The 27,961-nt window shown below is 39.6% G+C and overlaps 1 protein-coding gene across 1 annotated transcript in view; it reads right to left on the bottom strand.

Moving 5' to 3' along the window:
* SCEL (sciellin) overlaps positions 1 to 27,961 on the bottom strand; it is a 92,671-nt gene that overhangs the window by 45,318 nt on the left and 19,392 nt on the right. Inside the window, exons 9-18 of the mRNA XM_023513192.1 lie at positions 15,438 to 15,518; positions 13,186 to 13,251; positions 11,189 to 11,248; positions 7,174 to 7,218; positions 5,952 to 6,011; positions 5,592 to 5,651; positions 3,240 to 3,299; positions 2,343 to 2,402; positions 1,911 to 1,973; positions 591 to 650 (exon numbers count right to left, since the gene is read on the bottom strand). Coding sequence (XP_023368960.1) covers positions 591 to 650; positions 1,911 to 1,973; positions 2,343 to 2,402; positions 3,240 to 3,299; positions 5,592 to 5,651; positions 5,952 to 6,011; positions 7,174 to 7,218; positions 11,189 to 11,248; positions 13,186 to 13,251; positions 15,438 to 15,518 — 615 coding nt within the window. The remainder of the gene's footprint in view (positions 1 to 590; positions 651 to 1,910; positions 1,974 to 2,342; positions 2,403 to 3,239; positions 3,300 to 5,591; positions 5,652 to 5,951; positions 6,012 to 7,173; positions 7,219 to 11,188; positions 11,249 to 13,185; positions 13,252 to 15,437; positions 15,519 to 27,961) is intronic.

Raw genomic sequence — 27,961 nt, forward strand, 5'->3', positions numbered from 1 at the left:
AAACCTTTCCAGACTTACTTGAAAATTCACCAGTAAGAGAATTCTTTTAACAAAGTACATTCTGTTAAACGCTTCATCTTTAAATACAGATTACACTACATATACACACTCTACAGGCAAATACACTAAACATGTTCTCATGTCCATACATATACACATCCATATGCTTCTTACACAAACACTCACATGCACTCGCTGATACACACACACATTACATACTTAAATATACACACTACTTATACATACATGCTATGACACACTCATGCATATACACATACACTTATGTGTGCATACACTACTTATACTTACATGTACTCACACATACACACGAAAAATCATTTAGCTCAGTAGAAAACATCAATCAAACTTTCCACCTAATTTCTCAAAACTATTTGGCAGCACGCTCCACCCAAAAATAAGAAGCGGGAGACTTACGTGCATCCTTCACATAGAATTGCTTACTATGATGTGTTAGGAGAAAAAGAGGTCAGTTTTAGTTGTGTTTCAATTTGTTCTCTGAATACAAGCACTCAGAATTCTAATGTGCTTATAAATGTCAGACAAAGAAGGGAGAGCTTTAAATATCTTACCTCCTAATATTTTTATTTGTTTCAGCATCCACTTTAATAAGCCCGCTGAGGTCTTGTTTTCTTTGAATAAAGAAATGAATTTTAATGAATGTTGTTAAAATAAAACACTAATCAAGTGAATAACGGTTGAGAAATTTAAGCGGTAAATATACAAGTTCTTTATATCAATGTAAAATTATAAAGCTCTAATGTAAATAAAAATTCTTACATTTTGAGCTAAAGACCATTTAAGGTTCCTTATTTGATAGCAACAAGCATACGATTTTTTGTTTTATTCTCAAAATATGTAAGTATGTATGAAAATTGTTATTTAATAAAATCAACTTTGCCTTCAGATACATTTTGTTAGAACATTCCAAATAGGCAGCATTGAAGTAATATTAGATAAAATTCTAACTGGATCCAGACAGAAAATAAACTTCTACTCAATGAATCACATATAATTACCTAGTCTGTTTTTAAATAGTTAAGAATATTGTCAAGAATAATCATTGAATAATATTAAAAATAAGAAGAAGATTATATGTTTTCATATAAACTCAATTATCTCCCCAGCCCAAATCTTATTAAAATACAATTTGCCCCAGAGTAGATTTAGGTGAGCAATAAAGCACAAGAAAAAAATGCCTTGCATAGTAGAGACATTAATGATTTACTTTCCAGGGGGACACATGCCCCCCTCCAATAAAATGGTAAAACTATTTGGTAGCACGCTTCACCCAAAAATAAGAAGCGGGAGACTTACATGCATCATTAAGTGATAACCAAAGGGGCATAAGTTACATCCAAAAGGACAGGAGGGATGGCAGAAGCCCTGCATCTGGGTGCTGCTGACCTATCCACCCAGCTCTGACCACCACATTAAGGGTGAGGAGTCCTCACTCTCTGGGCATAACTGCCCAGCCTCCCCCTACTCCGGGCTGGCTCCTGAGGCCACCGTCCTTAAAGAAGCTGATTTACAAGAGCCCTGCTCAAGGCTTCCTGTTGGCTACTTTTGTCATATTGGAAATCCACTTTAAACATTGTGTCAAGACTGTGTTTGACACAAAGAAATTCAATTCAGTAACTCACCGTTAAAAACAAGTAGAACCCCAGATCTTAAAGAAAAGGCAATATACTATCAAACATTAGGACAATTCTTTAAAAAAGAAGTGGTTTTATTGAGAGCAAGAAGGGATGTGGTGTGGCCCATCTGTATTGCCCAACTGCATGCTAATAAAATATGGTTATGAAGCTAAAAGATCAAGTCATTTTATCTTTTGATGGATAATGTGATCATTGCTTAGAGAAACCAGAATTAAAGATGCTGATAAGTCTTACCCAGTGGTATTCTTTTCATTTCCCCTGGGATTCACTTTCATAACATTACCGAGGTCTTCACCTCTTTTATAAAAGAAAAAAATTAGGTAAGTTTCAAGATACTCCCACAACATTAGATACATACACATTCTATATTCTTCATTAATTCAGGTGTTGGAGAAAACTATTATACTGACATTGAATTAAGTTTTTGGATAAAATTCCCTATCAATGATGTAGTTAAATTAATCTTTAGTGTTTTATTGGGCTATATATAAATGTCAATTTAAATAGAATATACTGTATAGTCTTTGAAGTAATGATCAGGACCCCAAGGATCAGACACAGAAAAAAAAAAAGACAGACTGAAAAATGGGATGCCCTCCATATCACTAAGATCACACAATTAATCTGGAATAAAATAATATCCAGAGACATTCAAGGAGTTCTTACCCTCTGCTGGCTTTGTCTATCCTGGCATTCACTTTAATAACAGATTCAAGATCTTGGCTTCTTTGAAAAACAAAACAAAACACCAAAGCTTTATGTCAGTTAGGTTACACGCAGTTTTCTCTACCATCTTTTTTTTGTTTGTTTGTTTGAGACAGAGTCTCACTATGCTGCCCTTGGTAGAGTGCTGTGGTGTCACAGCTCACAGCAACCTCAAACTCTTGGGCTTAAGCAATTCTCTTGCCTCAGCCTTCCAAGTAGCTGGAACTACAGGTGCCCGCCACAATGCCCAGCTATATTTTTGTTGTTGCTGTTGTAGTTGTTATTGCTGTTTAGCAGCCCCGGGCTGAGTTCGAACCTGCCAGCACAGGTGTATGTGTCCGGTGCCCTAACCACTGAGTTATAGGTGCTGAGCCTCTAACATCATTATAAATAAGAATATCCCTAAATGTGGTATCAGATATTTTTAGGCCCAAATGACCAGAAAGGCCTTTTATATAATTATCTTCAACTTATCTTTATTAATTTCTATAGTAGTATTCGGTTTATTAAACTAGTCTAAATCAGTTTAGAAAGGCTTTTCAACATGTCTCCCAGTTTGCAATTTTGTCCTTTATATTTCTTAAATTAACTAAATAAAATACTTGACTCTTTCTTTAATCATTTAAGAAAACACAGAATAAAGGATTATGTAGCAGGTTTTCCTGCACCTACTTCAACACAGATCCAACACGTAGTCCTTTGGAAGCAGCTCTCACTATCCTTTCCCTACTATTTCAGAAGTGTATACGCAGTGCAAGAATTCACCTGTGACAGAGGAAATCATAACCTCCCCATTTCTAATGAGGTGTAAAAAGCCAACCTGAAAGAAGAAAGCCCCAGCAAAGTAGGTTTACTTACCTCTTCTCATTTTTGTCTGTCTTTGGATTAACTTTATTAAGACTTCCAAGGGCTTGGGTTCTTTATAACATCGGAAAAAAAGAAAAGAGAGAGTGAAAGAGAGAGAGGTCAGAGCAACTCAATGAATGACTATTCAGAACTTCTTGTGACAACAGCAGATTTTCCACAACAGAAGATGTGATCGGTGCCTAAAGGATCAGAAGTCCTTGGACATATTTAGTTCAAGTGGCTCTATTCCTCATGCAAAATGCCAAAGAGGCAGCCTGATGCTAAGATAGCAGTTATAATTGAATCAACTGCATTGATTCAGTTATAACTGAATCAACTTCAAAGTAAAAGTTTCACCAGGTCTCAGCTTTTATTTTCTTGAGCGTGCATTGCTGGGAGGCTGACTTGAATACACATGTTGTGATATGTATTTAAGCATGAAAATCATTCACATCAGGCATAGAAATCAACTGATAGACATTTGAGTTTAAATATTTTGAGGATTTCAACAAACTATTTCTCAAACTATACACAAGAGTGTATTTATCAAAAGGGCTGAAGTCACCTTAAAAAAGTCAAAATTTTATTTATTTTGTAGCATAAATTAAGTTAATTAATGATTAATAGCACCATAAAACACCTTTATGGCTCTGGTACTTTACATAAATTGAACAAATGGAATAAAATTTTCACATGCAATATGATTAACAGTTGACAATTTAAGTAAAATGGAAGGAAGGGAGAAAGGAAAGAAGGAAAAAGAACTAGGACTCTCTCCTTCCCACATTGACAAGATTAGGTATTTCTGTATAGAAGCCCAGTTGCTACCAAGTTATTCCAGATTATAAATTACTTCTCTTTCCTCCTTTTTCCTAACCCACAAATGATCTACTTGTGATGCTTATCCTACTTCCCCCATTATCCATCACAACTTTTGTGGAACTCTCCACACTCCCTTTTAAAAAATGTTACCTGGATGGAGTTGAAGCACATTCTTCTTAGTAAACTATCACAAAAATGGAAAAGCAAGTATCCAATGTACTCAGTACTGATATAAAACCACTAGATACACAACTATATACCCACAAGAAAGAGAAACATAATTATATCCGAGTAGGAGAGAGGGAGCAGGAGAGAAAGAGGAAAGGGGAGGAGAGAGAGGGCTGGTAAGCTCTCATCTAATGTGCACAGTGGAAGAGCATGTAGCACACCCCCTGGGTGAAAGACTCAACTACAACTTGAACTTCACCTTAGAAATACAAACAATGTAACCTAATCAGTTACCCCCTCATATTAATCTGAAATTTAAAAAATAAACCCTGACATCTCATCTATTCCTGAAGCTCATATAGCCATGTACAGTAAATTGCCTGTTTTCTACCTTCATCTATTCCATATTTGGAAAAAAATCACCTCTAGCATATTGGCTTGTTTACATAATAATGATGTTTTTAATAAGCTTTCAATGTCTGTGTGACGGTTACTGCCAACATTTTTCATTTTATAGACTTTGTTAAGTGTCCTACTTCAGAAAGGGTTGAGAAGCATCTGCCAAGATTGACTTGGAAAGCTAAATACCATTCTGGGCACAGACTGGCACAGATAAATGGTTTTAAAAATAACTATGACAATAGAAATAATTTTCATGTTAGAAAGCCAAATTTAATGACTAACCAAATCCAAAGTAAACAGGGAAAAAACAGTAGACACTTCAGAAACCTTACCCTTTGAAATTTTGGACTTTTCTTTAATGAAACTATCAAGACTTTGGCTTCTTTTGATTATAAGTTAATCTCTTCTCTTAAATGCTATCAGTTCAGCTATTAATCATTAATTAACTCAATTTATGATACAAAATAAATAAAAGCATGGCTTTTGGCCTTGCGATATTTATAAATACATATGAAGAAATACACAGATGGAGTGATTCAATCAGGATCCCCGCTGAACAGTGCCTTAGTAGATTCTAAAGACATCAGTGGTGAAAGGCTATATTCCTAGCACTTAAATGTCATTCTATACGTGGATTTAGTTCATAAACTAGCCTACTGTCCACTCATTGTAACAGCTAGCTCTGTTTCTTTTGATTTTAGATATAAAGGGAGCTTAGAGATCATCTAGGTCATACCCTATATTTTATGGGATGCGGAAACAGAGGTCTCCAGAAGGTAAGCAACGTGCCTGGAGTCACCCAGATGGATGTTAGAGGCAGAGCCAGGACCAATACACCCACTATATCCTGACCCCGATCTGAGGCCTGTGCTACCAGCCTGCCTGACCCTTGTCCTGAGCAAGAGGTTTCTCCCAGAAAATAGTATATGGTCTTCAACTCAGTCAAAGTGGCCTGTCTTAATAAAATCTTACCCTTTGCCATCTTTGTCTGTCCGGGTATTCACATGAACGAGGCTTTCAAGGCTTTTGGCTCTGAAAGCACAAAGAAATTCAAATAAAAAGACTGCATATTGAAATGAAATTGTGTAGTATCCTGGAAAGTCAGAAACAATAAACATTCTCCATGAATTGCTCATTTATTCTTATTGAATGGAAGAGCAGAAATCCTTCTGGGCAATTATGTCTGAACTAAATGCACAATGCTGAGAGTGCTGTACATTTGCTAGAACATTTACATGCCAGAGGATACAACCCCCTTGGAGCTAATGTCTAAATGAATAAGATGAACAATCTGAGAGATAAGATTTTCAGATTAGAGAAAGATGCACTTACCTTTTCTCTGTTTCCTCTGCCTTCAGATTTGCTCTGAAGATACCATCGAAACCTTGATTCCTTTAAAGGTATTAATTAAAAACAAAACTTGTCAGTGGTAACAACAGATGCTTAACTCTATAAGAGCACAGAGAAGTTTACATCTAAGACAGGAAATAGACACTGGCTGGGAAAGATGAGCTTGCAGTTGGCTTTATTCCGAATAGATCTTTTCACTGACTCAAAATTTAAATTGCATTGGACCTTAGAAAAAATTAAATTATAATAGATATAAATTGGGGATCTGAAAGCCACAATAGGTCCATAGATGTGTTGCTTGGGTGCATGGAGCATTTCTGTCTTTAATGTGAGCCAGTGTTTGCAAAGATGGCCAGGACACACAGAAACCTGGATTTTCAGGATCTCTGGAAAATGTCCTACAATACTGGAGTCAATGGCAATCCTCAGGTGGAGGGGAGGGTTGGTGGAGGTGGTAGAACCTTCCAGACAGGGTATTTCCTATCCTAGTTTCCCCCAGAGTCAGTCCTCTTACTCCACACCTGCCTGGCCTTAGGAAACTGCAGAGTCTGCAATTGCTGATCTAAAACCTCCCCTCTTTGTAGAGGAGAGAACTGAAAAGCTGCATATTTAAGTGATAGTTATTGTCAAAACAGGGTAAGAAAAACACATCTCGTGATCCTCAGATCAATTAATCTGTTCCGCATTTGCCTGACTTCTCCTGGTCCCTATTTATCTGGTAGGTTCCAGTGCAGAGAAACAGAACTAACGTTGGACACACCTGTGACATGAGCCTCGATTATTTACTTTTTTTCTCAGTAGATTTCAAGTTATGCAATTATAAAGGATTCAAAATGAGCGGATAATGTTAACTAAGTGTTTTTTCTAATGGTTAAACCTAAAATATTCAGTGATCAAACCAAACTCTCTTTGCATATTAGCGAATCAATATTTCAGGAAAAGAAATGTGGTTACTTATATAACTGCCTTAACAAATGGAGTAGGGAAATCAAAGACACTTTAATATTAATGTCTTTAGGTCTTCATAGCCATTCATAATAATGATGAAATGATGATGATTTCTGTAAGCTTTTTATTCAAGATTTGTAGGATATTTTGGACTAGCCTGAGATGTGGGTCCTTATGCTGAAAGACCGAAAATATCTAAGAAGTCACAGTAAGCAATGTAGTAATAAAGCCAAAGACAGATACTGTGAAATCTGACCTGTTCAGGCTTTTGTTCATTTTGATGAGATTATCCAACTCTTCACTTTTGAAAGAGAAAAAAAACTCACATTAGTAAAGCCCATCCAGACTCAAGGGGTAAATCATCTTAAAATAATTCTGAGTTCTCTGAAATACAACCCACGTCCCACCTTTATCATCTGTGAAAATCTTGATCGTCCTTCAAGATTCTCCTTTAATACCACTTTCTCCAAGAAGCCCTTCCCAGTCCTCCAGTTGAACATAGTTCCCTCCATCTTCGGCACCCTTGAAATATTTGTGTTTCTGCATCTTCTTTATGAAAGGTCTGTTACTGTACCTTACTGCACATTTATGTCGTTTAAATGCCCTGTCCCTACATACACACACACACGTTCATACCACTTAAAATGTAGAACTTCCAGGATTTTCCACTGGATCCTCTTCGGTTTTTAATACAATCAGTGTCTTTCACACAGTAGACACTGAATACACATTTTTAATTGACTCAACATTGACTAATTATGGCTTTGAGCAATGTACTCATATCAGAAAGCCTGGCTTCTATTTTGAATTCTATTCCTACCTCATTTCCACATCAGCTAAATTTGCTAGAGTGTTTCACATTTGAGAACTGCACAGCCCTTTCTACCTGCTTATCCAGGACCAACCTACATCAGCTAACCCCCTCGGTTCAGGAATTTTACTTTAACCACATGGGCTCCACTTTCTCCCTCAAGCAGGCAGCCCTGTGAGGTGGGGTGAAGGTCTCCCAGAAGTGCTCCTAGTGATTTCCTCCTGTTCCCCTCGCAGCATGTCCTCTCCCCAACTTCTCTGCCCAGTCTTCCCACCACTATTTCTCTTTCCTTCCTTATCCAGCTTTTCTGTTCATAAATGTTGGTTCTCTCTTCTTCTTCTTGTTCTAGAATCATATGTTTTCCAAGCTTTCTCAACATTTCTCTTCCTTCCTGAGTCATCGCTGGTGTTGGCCATGGACTGTAAGACCCAGTAACTCAGTAGTTACACATTCAGGCTCCAGGGTCAAGGATACCCAAAGTCTAACCCAGGACTCACCACTTACTCATTGGTGACCCTGAGCAAGTTACCTAACCTCCTGCTTACTCAATTTTCCCATCTATAAAATAAAAATACTAATCATACCCACCTCAGGAAAGAATCAATAAGCTAATGAATATAATAGGCTTAGCATCATGCTTGGCAAGTCACAAATTCTCGCTTTATTTTGGATATTCTAATAAGTAGTGCCCTGTCAGTATGAAACTTTTCATTTAATAAATGCTTGCTGTATTTATTTTTTAACTGCATTTAGAAGCACCTAGGTTTTCATTTAGCCTTAAAGAGATAGAGTCAGTGAGTCACTTAAATGCTTAAAGATGCCTGGTACAATATTATGGCCAGAAGCACTACTGAGGGCAGTCCTCTTGGAAACCCTAAAGAATATATTAAGTTCACAGCCATCACATAGTTGAATCCATTTAGTATTCAGTGATTGGATTGAAGGGGAGAATAAACACAGAAATACAAAAGTCACTGCCTCTGACAAAAAAAAAAAATTGATTAATGCTCTATCCTTGTGTGAGACAAACACTACCCAGTCCCTTGACACAGTGGCCCATTATTGTTTCTCGCTTGAAATTCTACCTTCCAACTCTGAGGCTGCGAATCTGTTCACGTCCCCGAGGGAAAGGAACAGACCCACAAATCCTGTAAATTGTAGCCTCGAACCTTTCTAACTGGCATGAGTCACAGTGATGAGATGATCAGGTTTAGGGGCTGCTTGTGTTTAGCACAAGAAAATTAGCATAAATCATGAGAAGATACTCATGGCAAAGTAAAAAAAAAAAAAAAAAATGGACACTGTATTCCGAATAAAGAACTTGAGCCTTCAAATGACTTTAAACTGGCGAAGGCTTTGGATATTAAGTTTCACCCTCACATTTGCAACAAATTAAATGCTCTTGATCAGATAGCAGTAACACTCCATTTCACAAAGAGCAGCTCAGATAAATAAAGCTATACTGGGTCCCTAAGGAGAGCCCGCAACAACAATACTCGAGATGACTCTGTCAATGCAACAGACGGTTTTCCTGACCCCTGTCCAGCAGGAACATCTCTCTGTGATGAACACACCTGGCTACGGAATTCATGCCTTGTGGCTAAGGAATGGGAACAGGAAAGTTAACCTCGCCGCACGTCTCATTGTTTTTGCCTGATTTACACCAAACCATAATTTCCCATCAGCATCACTTGCTTATCTTTCCCCCTGACATCCCAATCCCCATGAAAAACATTACCTCCCACAAAAATAAATCAATAAAATCAGAGAGCTAGGTACTTAGGTAAAGCAGAAATTGGGGCTCAGCGCCCGTGGCTCAAGTGGCTAAGGCGCCAGCCACGTACACCCAAGGTGACGGGTTCAAATCCAGCCCAGGCCCGCCAAACAACAATGATGGCTATAACCAAAAAAATTAAAAAAAATAAAAAAATAAAAAATAAAGAAATTGGAATGAAACATTCAGGAGACCTTCTCCAGCTTTGGTCAGGATCCAGAGCTCGTATTTGTTCATGAATTTGCACAGAAAAGGCAAGTTTCACTTTTATTTCTTCTCTTCATTCTTTTGATAGAGACTGCAATGTCCAGTAATATTCTCACAGTACCAAATTCTATTCGGCAAGGAATATGTTTGTGAGATTAGGATATAGATGATGGAACATTCATACTTAAGGTTTTCTCACTACCTGTCGTTACTGCTCCATCATTTATTATATGAGCACCTACTTTGCACAAAGCATCGTGTCCACACTGGGAATGGTGCATAATACAACATATCTGCCCTGAGAGATTACAGAGATGATGGATGACTCACACAAATAACATGAAACAAAGCCAAATATGAATCAGTATTGACTAGTGGGGCCCTGACAGCTTAGAGGCAGAAGTCATGTTTTGCTGGATCACTCAGGGATGACTGACAGAAGAGGTGATATCTGATCTGGATCTTGAAAGATGGGTAGGACTTGGATGGATCGGTGTGATGGGCTAGGGGCTAGAAAAGACTGCCATGAGGCATAAACAAAAGCAGAGCATCTGGGAAATTTAGGAAGGAAATGATTTCATTTGATATTGAATTTGGGATAAATATGCGAGTGAAGTCAGAAATAACTCTGGAAAGTTAGGCTAGAGAAGGGTTAGTAAGGCCCTCGAATGAGGTTATATACAGTTAAACAAAAAGCTAGTATAGTGATTGAGCACAATCTTAGGGAAAAAATTCTGGTATTGATAGGCAGTAATGGTTTAAAAGAAAGACTGAAAGGCATAAGTAAATCTGGAGAGCTAACTCTAATAATACCGGCAGGAGTCAGTGAGGGTTTGAAGGGGAGGCCATGTGGGCTTAAGGGGCATTTTATACCGTTAATTCAGACACACCTCTTACTCCCTGGAGGAAGAGAGGGATAGAAGAATCAAATATGATTCCAAAAGCCAGGCGTGCTGGGTCATGCCTGTAATCTCAGCTACTTAGGAGGCTAAGGTGGGGGCTCACTTAAGGCCGAGTTTGAGACCCATCTGGGCAACATAGCAAGACCTTGTCTCTATTAAAAAAAAAAAAAATTTAACAACAACAAAAAAAATGAGTCTAGAAAGATGAGCCTGCAAAAGTAAAAGAACAAAGGAGAAGCTAGGAAATAGCACATTTCCTGGGAAGGAGGTTAAATATTTGAACATGGCCTTGGGCATTCTGAGTAGGGGTGCCGGGAGACAGATGGGAGACGTAAATCCAGTACTGGAGACCTGGAACAAACCTTGACAGCTGAGCTCAATGGCATGAGTGCAAACACCAGAGGAGGCGGCAGCAGCAGAAGTGTCCACAAATATCAACACTATTCCCCAGTCAGCGGTACTTAGCTAGAGACACTGATGTTTTCTTCTTTTAAATTATATACAGTAAGCAGCACTGGGGTTCATTTTGAAACATCAAGAGAAGAAAAAAATAAACTCAAAAGCTCTGAGATCTCACCCTTTGTCAGTTTTCTGAAGTGAAGTGGCCACTTTGATGATGTTGTCAAGATCCTGACTCCTTCAAACAATGAGAAAGGAACACAGGTCAATGACAGCAGAGTTATCTCTGAAGGAGATAAAATTTCTCATCTGTTTTCAGTGAAGAAAGTGATGGTCCATGTGTTGTTCAGGAATTATCAAGTTTAGCAGAATAATAAAATGGTTCTATTCTACCAGCTCATGGCAAACAGAGAAATGTATATGCACAGGACAAACACAGGACAAACACACACAGACGCAGACACACACACACACACCCCCTCACCACTGTCTTTCCACCTGGGTGTTGGCTCTGCCATCTAGTGCTCATTGAAATAACTACACTTGCCCCTGAGGACTTGTATTGCCAACTCTCAAGTTTATGCTAAAACAGGGACACTAAAAAGAAAATCCAGTTAATTGCACAAGTAAACAGAGAAGTAAATTTGGAAGGTTTTCTACTGGAGCCAAAAAGCATTAAATAACAGATCCAAACAATTAATTAGTCTCTCTAAAGCAGTGTTTTTCAGCCTTTTTAATCCCATGGAGTACGCGAACCTATAGTTAAACTTCCGTGGCACGCTTAAATTATATTCATCAAAAGAGGGGGGGACGGGAATCTACTTATGGTGTTTTGAACTTCTTTTGAAAATAATTAAATTAATGAGCATTAAAAATTTCACAGCACACCTAAGATCCTCTCACGGCACACAGTATGGCGCAGAGCACTAGTTGAAAAAAATCACTGCTCTAAAGAGATGAAAATATCTGCCTTCTAAGGCAGTAGGGCAGGTGGAAGCAGCAGAGACATGAAGAGCTGGGGTTCACGCCAGTCTCCCTGGATCGTGGAGAAGCATAGTTAGGAAAATCCTTATAGCTCCCCTGTAATTAACAACTGCATTTCACAAATAATGTCTCATAGAAGGTTCATAAGGTTCCATGAAGAAAGAAAGGATTTTGTAGTCAACTTAAGTTTGGAAAATGTAACCTACTTTTGGTGATTGAGAACCCATGTAATTACGTTGAAGGCTCTGACAAGTCCTGTGGCACAGAATTCTGTTTTCTAAATGTATCAAGTCACTGAACACTGCTTTCACGGAGCATGTGTGGACGTTTTGTGGCACATGGTGCACAGTTTGGGAAATGCTGAGAGTTGGGTTTTAAACTCCCAGGTACAGGCAAACACGATTCTCCCCAAAGGTGAAGAATTTATGTGATGTATGTTTTGAATTGGGATTCTTCTGACAGTCAGAAGGGATAATACAATAAAAAAAGCAAATAAGTTTTGAACTTCAAAAAAATATTTAGTCAAAGAAATCTTTTGACCAAAAAAATTGGTTTATCATACTGATGGGCCTATAAAATAATAATGTTTGAAAATTCAAAAACAGTATCCTTTTCTATTCAAAAAAGAAAAAAATAATAACCAGAACAAATACCAGACTAGATAGGACATGCAAGGGACTGGGTGTAAATCGGGACTATCATGGGGAAACCAGACATGCGAGGAATGTCACTTTCCCCAAAGGCATCAACACCCTTTACGGGCCTCTTCCTGACGCTGCAGGAGGAAGCAGACATGACTTTGCACAGCCATCACTAAGCAAAGCTTTCGTGACACAAGTTCAACTGATCAACTCTATTTCCACGTCTTCATTTATACATCCACACCAGCTACGTCATAGACCTCAGGGCAGGTGCTGGGAATGGAGAGAACAAGCTGGTGCCTTCAAGATGTTTGATCTTATCTTGCTATCATATTTAGATAATTTGGGTTGTTTTCTTAATGTAAAACTTATGATAGAAATAAAAGAAACAAAATTCTATAAGTACTCATAAAATACTTATTACCCACTATATTGAAGTTAGCTAGAAAATTGATTTTATCTCCTTTATTATTAATTGTTTTATATTTTTAAGTGTTCTAATAATGCATACTTTATCTTTACAATTACAAAGATATAGAGATCATCATACCTGATATTTCTTTCAGCAGATGGGTTGGTTTCTGTACGCACTCCTGGTTTAGGTGGACATATCTGCCTGTATGTTTAAAGTTAAAGATGACAGGTAAGAAAACACTTTTCTGTTCAAGTTAAATTTATAAGAAAACATTTTATTTCCAAAAAGATCAGTGTGTGTTGGAACTATACCATAATTTGAGATATCAAACTTTTTAACACTTTGGGTTGGCTAGAATTCAACTCTTTCCTATTTGAAATTCTAAAAAGTCCAATATACTAATTTTCTAATTTTCATCCATCTCTTTTCCTATATTTCTAAATGACTGGATGTATCTAGAAATGTCTGTTCTAAATATGTCCCTGTTTATTTTTTTGGCCTCCATCAATAAAACATTTTCATATTTATCTCTATTAGATAATGACATTATATTTTAAAATACTAAGAATCTTTTTTTCTTATTAGGCAGTAAAGGAATACTTTTCTCTTAGATTTATCTCATTCAAATACTATCAAGATTTATATTTACTGCAAAATCAGTCTGTTTTTCAAGTTCACCTACCACATTGAGAATGACTACCCTGAGCTGACAGAATTAAATTTTACTATGTGAGATTCTGTCACAATTTAGATATAAGCCTTTTCTCTGCTCTTTTTCTAAGTATCCAGTTGACCTACTTACACATTCTTGCTTGTTCTCAAGACGATACATTCAACTACTTTTTGTACTCCTGAGGACATGTGTTAATTACATAGGAAACACTTTCCTCTCATATTCTTTCATTAAAATCATCTTGCTGTGATTAAAGTAATCAGGGTTTTAAAAACAGTCAAGTTGTCCCCATTTTATTTTTCAGATCATTGGTGGAAGAAAGAAATTAGAGTAGTAAAAATAGATTAGAACAATTCCTATGAAGTCTACCTTCTTTTAAATCTAAACAAGTTTACAATGCTAGCATAATTGATTTTAGATTAGAATTTAGGGGGACAAAGGCCAATTAATTTTGGCCCCTTAAAACTCCTATTCAAGTTAAGATTTAATTGCTTCATTCTGTCAGAGTTAGAGTAAAAATAATGTGAGATGAAAAGCTTAAGAAGCTATTTTTAAGAGATAATTATAATCATACAAATAAGAAGTTACAAATCTGATCTATATTTTTAATTTGTTTAGTGAAGAAATATTCTCTTGACTCATTAAAAAAATTATCCTCATATCCTAAGGACACAATTTCAAAGGCCCCGTGATGTTTCACTGAATAGGAATTCAGACCTGGAGTTTTAACCAACAAGATGGACACCCAATGCTGGGTCTTCCTGCTGCTCAGTCAGCACTTTTTAGCTGCAGTTCCACTCCTGAGAAATACCTCTATGATTGTGTGTCCCTAAAGGATAGTTCTACAACTGTGTCTTATTTAAGAATTTTTCTATAATTGTACCTTATCTGGTGTCAAAAAATCACCATTCAAATACGAAGGAATCAAAGGCAGGTAGTCAAGATCTAATGGGTTTGGTCTTTGTTGAGATACCATTTTTTAATCTCACCATAACAGTGGAAATGTGGGATGTACAGCCTTAAAAATGGCTGAAAATATATTAAACAGTGTAACAGGAACATATGGGAAGATTTTCAGATCTTTGAATTAGTTTCTATGTATTAATTATAGAATCACAGTTATTCAAAGCTGAAAAGCAAGTCTGTTGTTCCTGATTTGAAGACAAGTGCATTAGAACATCTTTCAAAAATTGTTATAGTTTTTAAATACATCACAAATCTCTTAGCTTCAAAAAAAAAAAAAAAGATTAAGAACTACCCAAAGGTTTTCTAATATGACTGAAGATTTAAGTGGTAGTGCAAAATTTCAAGGACTCTTCCATTCGAATATGTAGTTTTCAACAGCAAACTAACTTGAAGTAAAGACAAATACAGTTTAATAGGTATATATTTATAGCTTACACATAGGTGAGGATTTTTATATTAGGAACTAGTATATAAGAAGCCTGTGCTCACTTTTGTGAATTTGACTATTGTCCCCTTTATACCTTGAAGATTTATTTGTTAAGAGTAGTAACAGTCATCAGTATTCAAGGGCAAACATGAATACACATAGGCATTGGTAAATAAAATTAGAAAAAGCTCTGCAAGTGCTTCTTTAGTGAATGTGCACATGAAACATACCCATGCTTTGCACAAAGCAAGCAACAAGTCATTCACTTTCATTTCTCTTGAACTTCATTTTGGCAAGATATTCCATAGTGCTACGTCTTACCTATTGTCCCCTCTCACATGGCTAGGAGAAGAAACAGGAGACCTGGGCTTTGGAGGTATTGGAGGGTGAACAGCAGGTTCCCTTTAAAACAGAAAACAACAGTTCGTTTTCCAGTTTACCATGGAAACGGGGTAAGTTTTAGCATCTATTAACGAAATGCATTTATCACCTACACAGAAACACCTCTTGCATCTTATAACCCAATGTGCAAAAGGTTAGAATCCACTAAACTCTAGAGAAGTTAAATGTCTAAATATGAGTATTTTAAAAGTTCATGAAATCAGATTTGTGGAAACTCTGTCCTCTTTCACTCTAGTTTGAACTATAACGTGTTCTTTAAATAGCCTAATGTTTTGCTGGCGCTTCTAGCTCAAGTCCTGGCATTTTGAGTCAGCAGTGCATGAGCACTGTAAATGGTTCTTGAGCATTAACATATAAGCTTCTTTCGGGATTATGTCAACTATCAGGCTGCTATGGAAACAGCAAGGAAGGTTTTTAATTTCAGAGTCCTCATGTTAAAGTTTGATTTGAAGCTTTTCACTAAATCTGTCTTACATTTTGTCAGCATAGGCCAGTTTGATTCAAGCAAAGCATGTGGTATATACTGTCAGCCTAAATTCTCCAGTGAGGCACCAACATAAGTCTCTGAGTTGGCAAGATTTAATGACATAAGAATTGGAGATGAGCAATTAAGTGCATATTGTGGTTGGAGTCAGCACTTTGTCAAAGGCGTGTCACTCTTCCACTCTCCTGCCACTACCACCCCAGTGGTTCTCTCTGAGTCCTCCAGACAAAGTCTGCACCCAGTAAAGACCCCCTGTGATCAGGACCCTATGCACCCTCTGGCTTCATAGCATGGTAGGTTGATGTGTGGTCTGGAGTCAAGTTGCTTAAATGGCCAGCTGTGTGGTGTTGTGTAACCCGCTTCTGCTTCTTCATCTGTAATAATCTTTCTAATAGGATTGCTGGGGTGTTATCAGGACTGAATGAGAATCTGCTTTTATTCAACAAACATTTATTTGGAGCTGTCTATGTCCAAGCTACTCTGAGAGGTGGAGGATGTCCCTGATGTCAGAGGCATTCAATATATACACAAATATATGTCAGAAGAAGAAAAGTGCTATGCCAAAAATAAAAAGGAATAAGGGGATATAGACTGGTGGGATGGGAACCCTATTTTATTTAGAATGGCCTAGGAAGTCCTGTCTGTAAGGTGAAATTTGAGCTTAGATCTCAAGAAGGGGATAGAATCTAGCACACACAATGGGCATCATTAGCTTACAGATGGTTTTTAATGCTTGAAACTGGATGAGATCACTAGGGGAGTCAGTGTAAGTAGAGAAGAAAAGAGGACCAAGATTTGGACTCTTGGGCCCTGCAATATTTGGAGGTAAAGAATATCAGATGGAAACAGCAAGCAAGTCAAGGAGGAGTGGCCAAGAAGACAAGAGAAATAAGAGGGTGTGGCATTGTGGAAGCCAAGTGAAAAATGTTTCCAGGAAGAAGCAGTTGGCCTCACCAAGTGCTGCTGTTAAATAAAATAAAGACTGGGGAGTTACCACGGTTTCTGCAACATGCAGTGATTGGCAACCCTGATAAGAGTAGTTTGGAGGGAACAGAGGTGAGCAAAACATTATAGGAGTGGATTTAAGAGAACATGGGAAGCAAGGAAGAAGAGGCCTGGATGTGGGTGTGTGGCAGAGAAGGGGGAAGAGAGAAACGGGCAGCTCCTCAGAGCTTGAGGGGTCAGAAAGTTTACTCCAGCATGTAGCGTGAGGATGGGAACGATCCAGCTAATCACTACTGTCAGAGAGTGAGGGGCAAATTGCCAGACAGATGTCCTCGAGAAGTGACAGGATTTCAGGCACAAGTGGCGGAAGGGGGTGGAAAGAACCACAGAGAGCCCATTCACAGGAAAGAGGCAGACAAATACAGCTGAGGTATGTTAGTTGATCCAAGGTGGAACAAGTTCTCTTTTGTCTATTTCTGTCTTCCCAGTAAAATAGGGATCAAGATCATTCATTCAAAGTGAGGAGGGTTAGCAGGAGCAGGAGGCATGTGAAAGAGAAAGGGAGAGAGGGAGGGAGGGAGAGAGAGAGAAAAGGAATATATGAAATGTTTTTCTAGGAGAGTAAGTGGACCCAGGAAATAAAACACGGTGACAATAATAGCATACCATTATATGGGATTATTATGTGTCAGGAACTTTTCTAAGCACTTTACAAGTATTGACTAAGTTAATCCTCATAGTAATCCCAAAGGCAAATATTATTCTTTCCATTTTATGGATGAAAACATTGAGGTACAGAAAGTGAAAATAAATATCCCATGATGATCCACTTGTCAGGGCAGAGCAAGGAACACCAGCCCTCCCCATGCTGCGCTGCCTCTCAAGGGACCTTTGGGCAGCCAGGGCTCATGTGAGGTCAGTATTCACAAAATTAACATCCAGTTATTTGCCATTGTTTCCTCTTGCCATATTCAGCTGTTTGGGGGGCAGGAAGACAATAGACAGAGAATCTGATTTAACTAAGTTTAAGATGCAGCCAAGTGAGTGCAACAAAGAGAAGGCTTGCTAAGGAGCAGAAGGGGCAGGTGAGGGGCAATCACAGAGAGGGGGTGTAGGGTCCAAAATGGGCGTGGAAAGGAAGGGGAGATGGAAGAGGTAAGGCGTAGTGATGGTTAAGAGATGGTCAACAAAAGGACTGGTGATTGTGGCAGGGCTGAGGAATACTGTGATCAAAGGACTGTTGGGTTGTGGTTATTTACAAAGACAGGCTCCGTGGTGGGTGAACACAGGAGAGAAGGTCATGAAGGCGGGAGGCCAGTCTGGGGAAGACCCGTCCATGGTGGGTTTTCAATCATTAAGCATCATGACAGGAGGAGGGTTTGGGAAAGGCAATGAGCCTGGTGCCAAGGTCTTCAAAGAATGAGGGTGGGCGACTCAGAAACCTTCAGATGACTTCCAGATGGAAGAGAAGCTTGTAATGGCATGGCTTCAGAGGAGATGGGAATTTTAGTGGGGAGAAGGCTAAAATAGACGGGAGGTGGCAATGAGGAGCAAACAAGACCCCTACCCTTCCTCCAGACCCTGTGATATGTTGGGTGAAGGGGAACCGGCTCTCACTAAGAGGGAGGCTGTGAAAACAAGTTCTCTGGAAGAGCCCAGCAAACAGGTGAGTGGCCACTCAGAGGGGAGGCTAAAGAGCTTTGACAAGGATGTTTGACACACTCAGCAAGGCAGATGGAAGGATTTGAAGGCTCATCATGACATTAGATGGGGTCAGGTTCAGGATACACAGAGCATTATGGGGATGGCCCAGGTGACAAGAAATGACCTGACAGGTATTCCTTTGGAGACCCACGGACATGGGGAGGAAGAACATGATGGAATCAGTTCTGAAGAACTGATTGGCAGAATGCAGCAGTGAGGATCTGGGCAGGGGTGAGGGGGCAGTGAAGCGATAGAGCAGCAGAGCAGCGGGCACAGCAGGTCTCCAGACTCCTGTGTTGATGTGGCTCTGAAGCCAGAGGAGGGCACGCCTGAGCACAGCCTGGCTCACGGAGTGCTCAGTGAATGTCGTTGCTATGGTTGTCATTTTTATCCCACATGAACCCAATGCTGCAAACACTCGCACTTCCTAAATCCTCCCATCCTCATTCTTTCTTCCCTCTGGAGTACCTCCTGCCCCCTTTCACCTGGAGGCTCACCCGCTGCCCTTCACCCTTTGGCTTAGCAATTACTGTCCTCAGTGGTATCCAAAGCGGTGCTGAGCACAGCCCTACATCTTCCCATAGCAACCTCATTCACAGCACGTGTCACATTGTTCTGCAATACACACGATACCTTGTTTCCACAGTAGACTGAAATCTCCTAAAAGTAATCCTCATAGTAATCCCAAAGCACTAGCACTGGGCATGACATACGTGTCCAGTGAAGATATGTTGAGCGAATGGGAGGCAGTGATTGACTAAATTTCTGTGTGGTGGGGAGGAAATAGATACTGACGAGGGGCCTGCAAATGTCAAAATCTGTGCCTGCTCCACTTAGAAGCCCACTGTTGACCCCACTACGAAGTGCCAGAGGTGCAGCAGAATTAGTATGTTGGAATTACTATTTCTAGGAAACATGGAAATAATCTCCCCATCCTGCCTTAGTGTCAAATCCTGCAGTTAAAAATTATTTTGTTTGTAGTAGCACCATCTTTTTTCATAAAGAATCCCCTTGTGTTGGGTATCTGTGTGAGGTGAGAGTCTTTAGTGTCCATGTGTGGATCACTGAGGTCTGTGCTTCCCTCCTAGAGGTAGAGGAAGGGGAGAAGGAGGTGGTTAGTCCCCGGTAATAATGGCTGGGCACAGCACTGGACATCTGAGGACAGGCTAGAGAAAGGGAACAAGACAGAAAGGAGGATTCCTAAAAGTTGAAAGGGGATAGTGCCAAGCTTTGCATATGCCAGGGTCTTGCTGATGGAATGCTAACTTTCTTCAATTTGAGAATATCTGAGGGCTCGGTGGGTAAATACTGCTTGGGTGGGCTCAGGAGGGTACAGGTAGCTCTGAGGCGGCCTGAAAAGTACTCAGGAAAGGAAAGGTGAGTGAGAGGTCATTACACAGGCCAAGAAAGCAGAGAAGCATATTCATTTCTGAGGGTGATGCATTTACACCCCTGCTGGGCCAGGAGCCAGGCGATGCCATGCTGACTTCAATTTACCTCAAAGAAGCTTTCATTTGCATCCCTGCAATGACAGCCACAGATGACAGAACCCAAGCCCTGGGGAGGGGCAGGGATGGGGGCAATGAGAGAAGTCATTCATGCCGTGCCAGGGGCATGATGTGATGCCAACAGGGGGATTAAAATGCAAGCGGGAGGCAGGAAGCTGCAGCCCAGAATGTTTTGAAGAGAAGGAAACAAGAGACATTCACTGGAATGATCCTGATTGAATTCTGCTTCAAGATACAATGTTTAAGCTTGGATAAGTTGACCTCAGTTCTCCTCTCTGCCCTTCCTGACCCCATAACCTTTGTAGGAGCTTTGCCCATTAGTGGGTGCCGTGGTAAAAGAAAGCTTTGGGGAATAAAAAGGCAACTTTCTCCAGAAATGTGTGAAAACTTGCAGATTATACCTCAAAGGCCAGAGCTAAAAGAAATAACACTGTAAAGAAGCTGTGTCCGTCACTTCATTTTCACGTGCTGCTGCAAAGATCACTTCTCATCCTGCCTCTTTTGAATAACATATTTGACTCTGTGACTTCTGTTCAAGTCTGATTTTGTGACAGACATTTCTATGACTGAAGTACAAGTCTAGGTTGAAGCAGGAATCTTTATCCCTTATAAGTAATTTTAAGTTTCTCTGTCACTTTCCGTTGTGCTCACCTCTTGTGTGCCAGAAATAGAATTGTTACTCCAACAATGGCAAAGGAGATACAACTAACACATATTTATTGGAGTCAGTAATATGCCAGCTTTGCCGGGTTCCCATATGTGTTATTTTATTCAATCTATACATCTAACTTGTGGGTGTCTGTTATTATCATTATTATTCCCTGAAGCTCAAAAAAATTAAATGATTATCTCTGGGTCACACTGCTAGAATGACTAAATTAATTTTCAAACTGAAACTACTAAATAATGTTAAGGAAGTGGAGCAACTAGAACTGTCACCCATGGCGGGAATGGGAAATGGTACAGCCACTTTGAAAGCAGTCTGGCAGTTTGTACAAAGCTCAATGTGCACTTACCATACGACCATGCAATACCACTTGCAGGCATTTACTCAAGAGAAATAAGCACACAAGTTCACTGGGAAACCTGTGTGTGAATGTTTAAAAAAATCTTTGGAAACAACTCAAATGTCCTTCAGTTGGCTAATGGCTATATGAACTGTGTACACCCATACAGCGGAACACTACTCAGCAGTAAAAAGGAATAAATCATGGGTCTGTGCACCAGCAGGGAGGAATTTCCCATGCATTGGGCAGATTCCGGGGGCTGTACAGCAGGTGCGATTCCGTTTATATAACATTGTGTGTGTAGTTAAGAGAGGACACATGGAGATGAGAGGATGAAGGACCCTGTTTCCCTTGTACGAGGACAACCTAAGTAAAATGCCAGGCCTTACATGCCTCACTCCCCACTCCCCCTGCCCTCCCCAGGCCCTGTGTCACAGCATGTCCCACAATTCACACCACATACCACAACCAGGCCTCCCTACCTTCCAGAGTATTTTTTTCTCCAAAACCATTTCCACTCCTCTCTACACAACACAAACTGCCATTCCCTCAGGGTGCTCTGATTCTACCCAGTTTTAGCAGGAAAGAAAACTGTTTTATAGAATTGACAATAAGCTTTGAAAGGCCAGAGATACCCCTTAAACCTGTCAGAGGAGTCATGCTTCTAACTGAGGTGGGACTTACAATCACCAGTTGATAGAATTTCCAGCAGTACTATTGAATGGCAAATAATTTTTAAAAATCAAATTGTTTGATTTTTATGGTTCGGGCAAGGTAATAGTTTTGGCAAAGCACTTGACCTGCATATACTTATTCTCATGGCTTCTTGCACACTTCTCCCTTTGAACTTGGAGCTTCCCTGCTTCATGATAGTTCCAAGAGTTCCCTTGGCAGAGGCAACAGGGGCTCCAAGGGAGGGAGGAGAGGCAGGAATCTGGATTGGGCAAGTAGCAATACTATTATTTGTCATTGTTTGAATGTCTGAGTTATTTTACATGAATGTTAAGAGAACAGAGACAGTCTAGATTGCCTCTATCTGACTGAAAAAAAAGAAAAAAGCAATTCATTGCTAAAGATTAAGATCTTCATTTATAAATTCTGAAATAAGTTTCTCCTTGTTCTGGCCAAAATTTTTAAAATATAATAAACCTTAATTCAGGTGAATGTTTTAGTTATTTTGAATGTTTAGTATGGGTCCTAGGTATTCAGGTAAGATTTTAAAAATCACTGTACTTTGACATTTTACTGAGTGTCATAGAATCTTAATCTCTTCTTACAAAAGAGATTCCATAAGAGATTCCAGTTAATATAAAGATTTTTGTCAAGATAAAAATAAAACGCATTGTTTTTGTTTAGAGTGATATCAAACTTCAGAGGATTTGGTACCAGCAGAGTTAAAAATGTTGTAGCATAATTAGAAAGGTTACATTTTGCCATTTATAGTTACAGACAGAAAAATATAACTGTAGTGCAAGGTTGCCATGGCAACTCACATCTCAATCAGGATTTATTTTTCCTCCTCCAACTCTACCAATCAGCCAACTGGAAGTGAAAACCTCTGAAGCAGAAGAGGTTGAAACAAATAAGGCAGAGAAATTATGGTGGTATTTAGGAAATAAGTAGATGGTAATTTCTGTAGGTATATTTCCACTATTTTAATTTTATCAAATATCATTTATTTTCCTCTCTATCTCTGAAATTGATTTCCAAAAAAGCACATTGGTTTTTGGTGGTGGTGGTGATGTGCCTTTACTGCTGTTCCTAAATCAGAATAACTTTTAACATTTATAAACATTTGTACTGCCCGTTAAGCAAGTATTTCAATTTGACTTCCATGAGCTTTTCAAATGAGCTTTACATGCCAATTAACCACTGGGTCTCTAAGTCACCTGAATACGTAGTCAGAAGCACTTACACGCATCATAAACAGAACACCAGAACTCAATGATGGGTTGGGAAATTAGAAGAAAATTCCGTAACCACTTTCCAGAACTTTTATTTCCATATGTCCTTGGGATACAACAAAACATTTCTCCTGATAACACATATCATCCCCTCCATTGGTTCACAACAGGCAAAAAGGAGCACTCTTTTAAAGTGGTACCATCTCAAAGAGGAAAAAAAGTTCACGATCTTGAAAAATGATGGTGTACACTAGTGATTGCTGACACTTCTATCATGCACAGACAGACCTTAGAACAAAAGAAATGGGAAGGGGGAGACATTTCCTGGCTCTGCCCTTCGAGTAATTTTCTACACTGATGACACTTGCACTTTCTCTTGTATATATTTCAAATCTCTACCACATGGTCAGTGCTCAAATTACATTACAGCACAGCACTGACTCTTAAAATAGAAACATGATATTCTGAAAAGGTACTTAAGCTTCCCACAAATTATAAGTGAATGTCTATCCACAGTGTCTTATTCTAAAAGGCATTTTTCATCATGACATCAGACTTGTAATTTTCTGCTCCCATTAAACATAACTGATACAGGATAAATGCAGAGAATGGCCCGGGGATGGAAAGCCCATAGTTCTGCACACACACATACACCCACACACATGCACATGCTCCCCCTGCCCTCACACTCTCTGGCCCTGGGACTTTGCTTCTCCTCTCCTTTCTGCCTGCAATGGCTCCAGCCCCACCTCACCTCGCACCTGGCTTGTTTGTATTCATTCTTTAAGATTTACCTCTGGCATTGCTGCCTTGAGCCTGCTGCATCTGAAATGCACCTTCTATTGGCCCCCTCGCCATGCTCCCACATGTTGTGTGGTTATCTCTACCTCTGTGTTTATACCACAAGGACCCCTCTCAGTCAGCCTTCGTGTTTAGTGAACCCGGCTTGAAATGACTCCCTTGTAAACTTTGAGTTTCCTGAAATAGGATCTGGGTCCTACACCTCTCTAACCGCCTGGCAGCTAGCAAAGTACATTACCAGACTCAGCAATTGCCTTAGCAAGAGAAAGAGATGGAAAGAGGGAGTCTCTCTCTGTCTCTCTCTCTCTCACACACACACACACGTTTAAACATTCATTATAACCCAAGCACATATATTAAGTCCAACTACAAAAAGATAAATAGGATAAAGGTTGAGGAAAATTCATTGTCTAGTATATACATTAAAATTAACCAATCAATATGTATTTCTAGAACAATTACTGTGGTTAAATTTACTTGAAGACTCAAAGGGTTATAAGATGATGCCATCCAGTTGATGAGTCCACCACAAAAGTAAGAAATATTTCAAGGTAATCCACAATTAATTCCTAAGGGAGAATTATAGATGGTGAGCTTTCTGAGTCCAGATGACAGCGAGGAGCTGTGGGCTGAGAAAGCCATGTGGAGAAAGTAAGACTCAAGCCACACTTGGAAGGATGGGTAGCTTTGGGATGGTAGAATCCATCCATGACTCTGCCTCCTGCCTGCACCTGCCTGCCCTCATTACACCCTCACCTTCACCGCTCAACTGTAGTAGTTATGTTCTCATTTTCTGGTTCCTCCTCCCCCACTGGATGTGTACACATACCTCAAGGTTCACCTTTGATATTTTCTCCAGAAGTATCTTCATCCTGAAGATACCACATTTCAAATCCCTGAGTCTGTTTCCCAAATCTGGATCTCTGGACCAGCCTTTTACCTGAGCAGCTTCCTCCCTTACCACCAACTATTTCTCATTGCTTGGGAATTGCCTCCTCAAATACTTCCTTTTAGCGTCTGAGACTCTACTTGCTGAAAATAAAGCACCTGCCCAGAATGGCCCAGGGATGGAAAGCCCATAGTTCTATACACAAGTCCTCAGACCTATGGTCTGCTCCTGTTTCTTCCTAGCAACCCTATTCCCAAACTCACCCTGAGCTTGGAAACTTGGCACTGAGTAATTTTTCTCCTTTCCCCAAGTCCCATACCTCTTTTGGCACCTGTTCCCTGAGTCCCCTTCTAGAAACTCTCCCTACAGCCTCAGACTCCCAGAGAATGCTGATGCTCTTTTCATGACCCCAGGGCTGATTCTGTGTTATGGATACCTATACATCCATATCATCCAGCTGTGGGGGCTCTGAAGAATCACAGCTGGCGGCTGCCTTTCAGAGTTCTCTGACCTAGGGATGCTGACCAGGCCTCAGGGTGACATCATCTAGACATGTCAGCCCGTTTGCTGAGCCCCTCTCCCCAGAAGTCCCTTTGCTCCCATTCTCTGGGCAGCCCCCTCACAGTTGCCTTTGAAAGCCTCATGCTGTGAGGGACTCTCCTAGCCAGCAAATCTCTCAAAGCATCACCCAAATCTGATCATGGTGTGTGTCTGCTACTCACAGTTATATCTTTTTCCTGGATCAGCACCCTCATCCCTCAAACTCACAACAATGGCATTTGAATAAGGAGAATAAGGATTCAGAGAGATCCGTGATAGCTTGATGTTACACATGGGTGTGACTAAATGTTTACCTTACAGTGACATGAGAAAATGATTTTCTTTTATGAGGTAGCAAAGAATGCCTCTCAAAGTGAATATGTCATTATATTGAGTTAGGAGGATAGAATTCTCTAAGGATAACTTGGCCCAGCAACAAAAGAACTAACCTACCTACCATAAGGAATTTAAGGAGGTAGGGGAGAAAAGAAGGAGATGGAAGAAGGAAGGAGTGTGGGGTGGTTGAGAAAAACAGCAGCAGAGGAAAGGCCTGTGGCGGAAGGCCAGCCCAGGAGAAATGCTCATTAACAGGGAGGGCCGGAGAGCTCACAAACAGGGATCTCCAGCGTGCCATTTCACGTGCTTTGGTCTGGGTTCCAGCAATGCCCTGCTGCTACTCCTGCCATCCGACATCTTTTTCAGGTCTTTATGCAAGTGATATTTGGACAAATCAAAGAAACTATTGCTGGGTCAGGGTGGAGCCAAGAGACCAGGATAGAGGCAGTCAGAAGTGAAGAAGAAATGACATCAGATCAAAGCATGGGCACAAGCCTGTAAGTGCCCCAGATGGAGGAGAAGACAGCACTCCAGGTGGAAGGAGTCTTGTCTGTGAAGGATCTGCCGAAGATATGAGTGTAACACATTTAAAACAGATTGACCTTGGAAGAGCTGTTTCTGTGAAGCCATGGTGATAGGAACCAGAGAGTGGAGATGGAAAGTGTCATCTGCTCTTCCTAGAACGCTGGCTATGCGGGAAAGAGAGAAAGCATGTCAACTAAGTGCGGTTGTATGATTAGGCCACCACATTTTCAGGAGGCTATTTTTTAAGATTAAAAAGAGGGAAACTAGTGAAGCAGGACTTTGATCAGAGAGGTAGGAGGAAAGAAGATGAATGTAGTGAGGGATAATAGTTACAACTAAAATTTTGATTCAGTCTTGATTAAAATGGAAAAAACTATAAATATTTTGATGGCATTCATTAGGACGACTTCAGAGGATAATTTTCTTGGCATTCCTTGATAATTCAAAATGCTATACTGGTAATTTACATTCTTAGCAAGAGAATGAAGAAGACAAAAATATTTATGTCCCAATGACCAGAATCACAACGACCAGAAAGCAACCTTAGAAATCAACTAGGAGGGACGAAGGCCCTTTCATTTAAGTTGAAAACTTTATAAGCTATGCCTTGCTGTCATAAATTATAGCTTCTCTCTGTAACATTGACAAATGTAGGTCAAGAGGCTTTCAAAGATACTCAATTTTAACTCTAAAATTAAGTTCAATTACCCAGGTCTGAATCCTTTCATTGCAAGACTGATGTATATCATACATAAAATGACATTTGTCATAGGAAGTTGCATTTTTTATTTAGCTAAGAAATGATTACTTTAGAAAATCCTGTTTTCTCCCTTAAGCACTTGTTGACTTCACCAGCCTGTGTTAATTATACATATAAATGCAAGTAGATAGGATATAGGTGTAGAAATAAAGACAGACTTACATAGTCACAGTCATAGACATACATAACACATAGACAAGCTATGATGTTATGAGTTTTGTGCTAATAAGAAAAGTTGAGACCCTTTGGGTGCAGTTGACATTGTCCCTGTAATAAATTTTAATCCAATCCAAATACCAACACAAGTTTTCAATCCAAACACAACTTAATTTGATTTCTTCTGCAGTATAGATGTCCAGAAAGGAACAAATGAGGCATGGGAAGATCCATGGGGTTAAAGGCTACAGAGAGGTCAATGAAGAAAGTCCAGGAAGGACTTGTTCCTGGAGAAGTGAGAAGTCTGGTGCTGTATGAAGAGAGCTTTGTGCAAGGAAATGAAAGTTCAGGGGAAGATTAGGTGGCAAAAAGTCTCACGAAATGGAGAAGAGAAAAGAAAGCGAGAGTGTCAGTATTAAGGGTAATTTCTTTCGGAAAAGATGAGAAGAGAGAAAGATGAATACTCAAGTATTAGTGAAAGATAAAGGCAAATAAGTTTAGCATTGAGCTAATAGCTAGAGTTATAAATCACAGTCTCCCATTTATCTGCTTTTGACCCATTTTTATTTTCTTTGGACTCCTCTAGGGGCAAAGTTCTCTTTTTGAAGCCTTTACTCTCTTTCATCATTTAATAATTGCATCTATTTTTTTCGGCATTTATTAAAAAGGCTATTTCTCAGCCCTTGGAATGCACTGGCATTAAAGGTGAGAAAAAGAAGCTGTACTTTGAACTCTTGCAAAGAAAAGCACTTTAGAAATCAAAGGCACTGCCGTATTGTTATTATTCTGTCCTTTCCCTGAAGGCTTGGCATGACATCATTTCTGATCTGAAAGAGAAGTCTTTCTGTTTAGCCATTATATTAATAAATCTGTGACTCTAAAAA

Source organism: Otolemur garnettii, unplaced genomic scaffold, assembly GCF_000181295.1.
Source record: "Otolemur garnettii isolate 467f Iridium unplaced genomic scaffold, OtoGar3 scaffold00036, whole genome shotgun sequence".
Taxonomy (NCBI): Eukaryota; Metazoa; Chordata; class Mammalia; order Primates; family Galagidae; genus Otolemur; species Otolemur garnettii.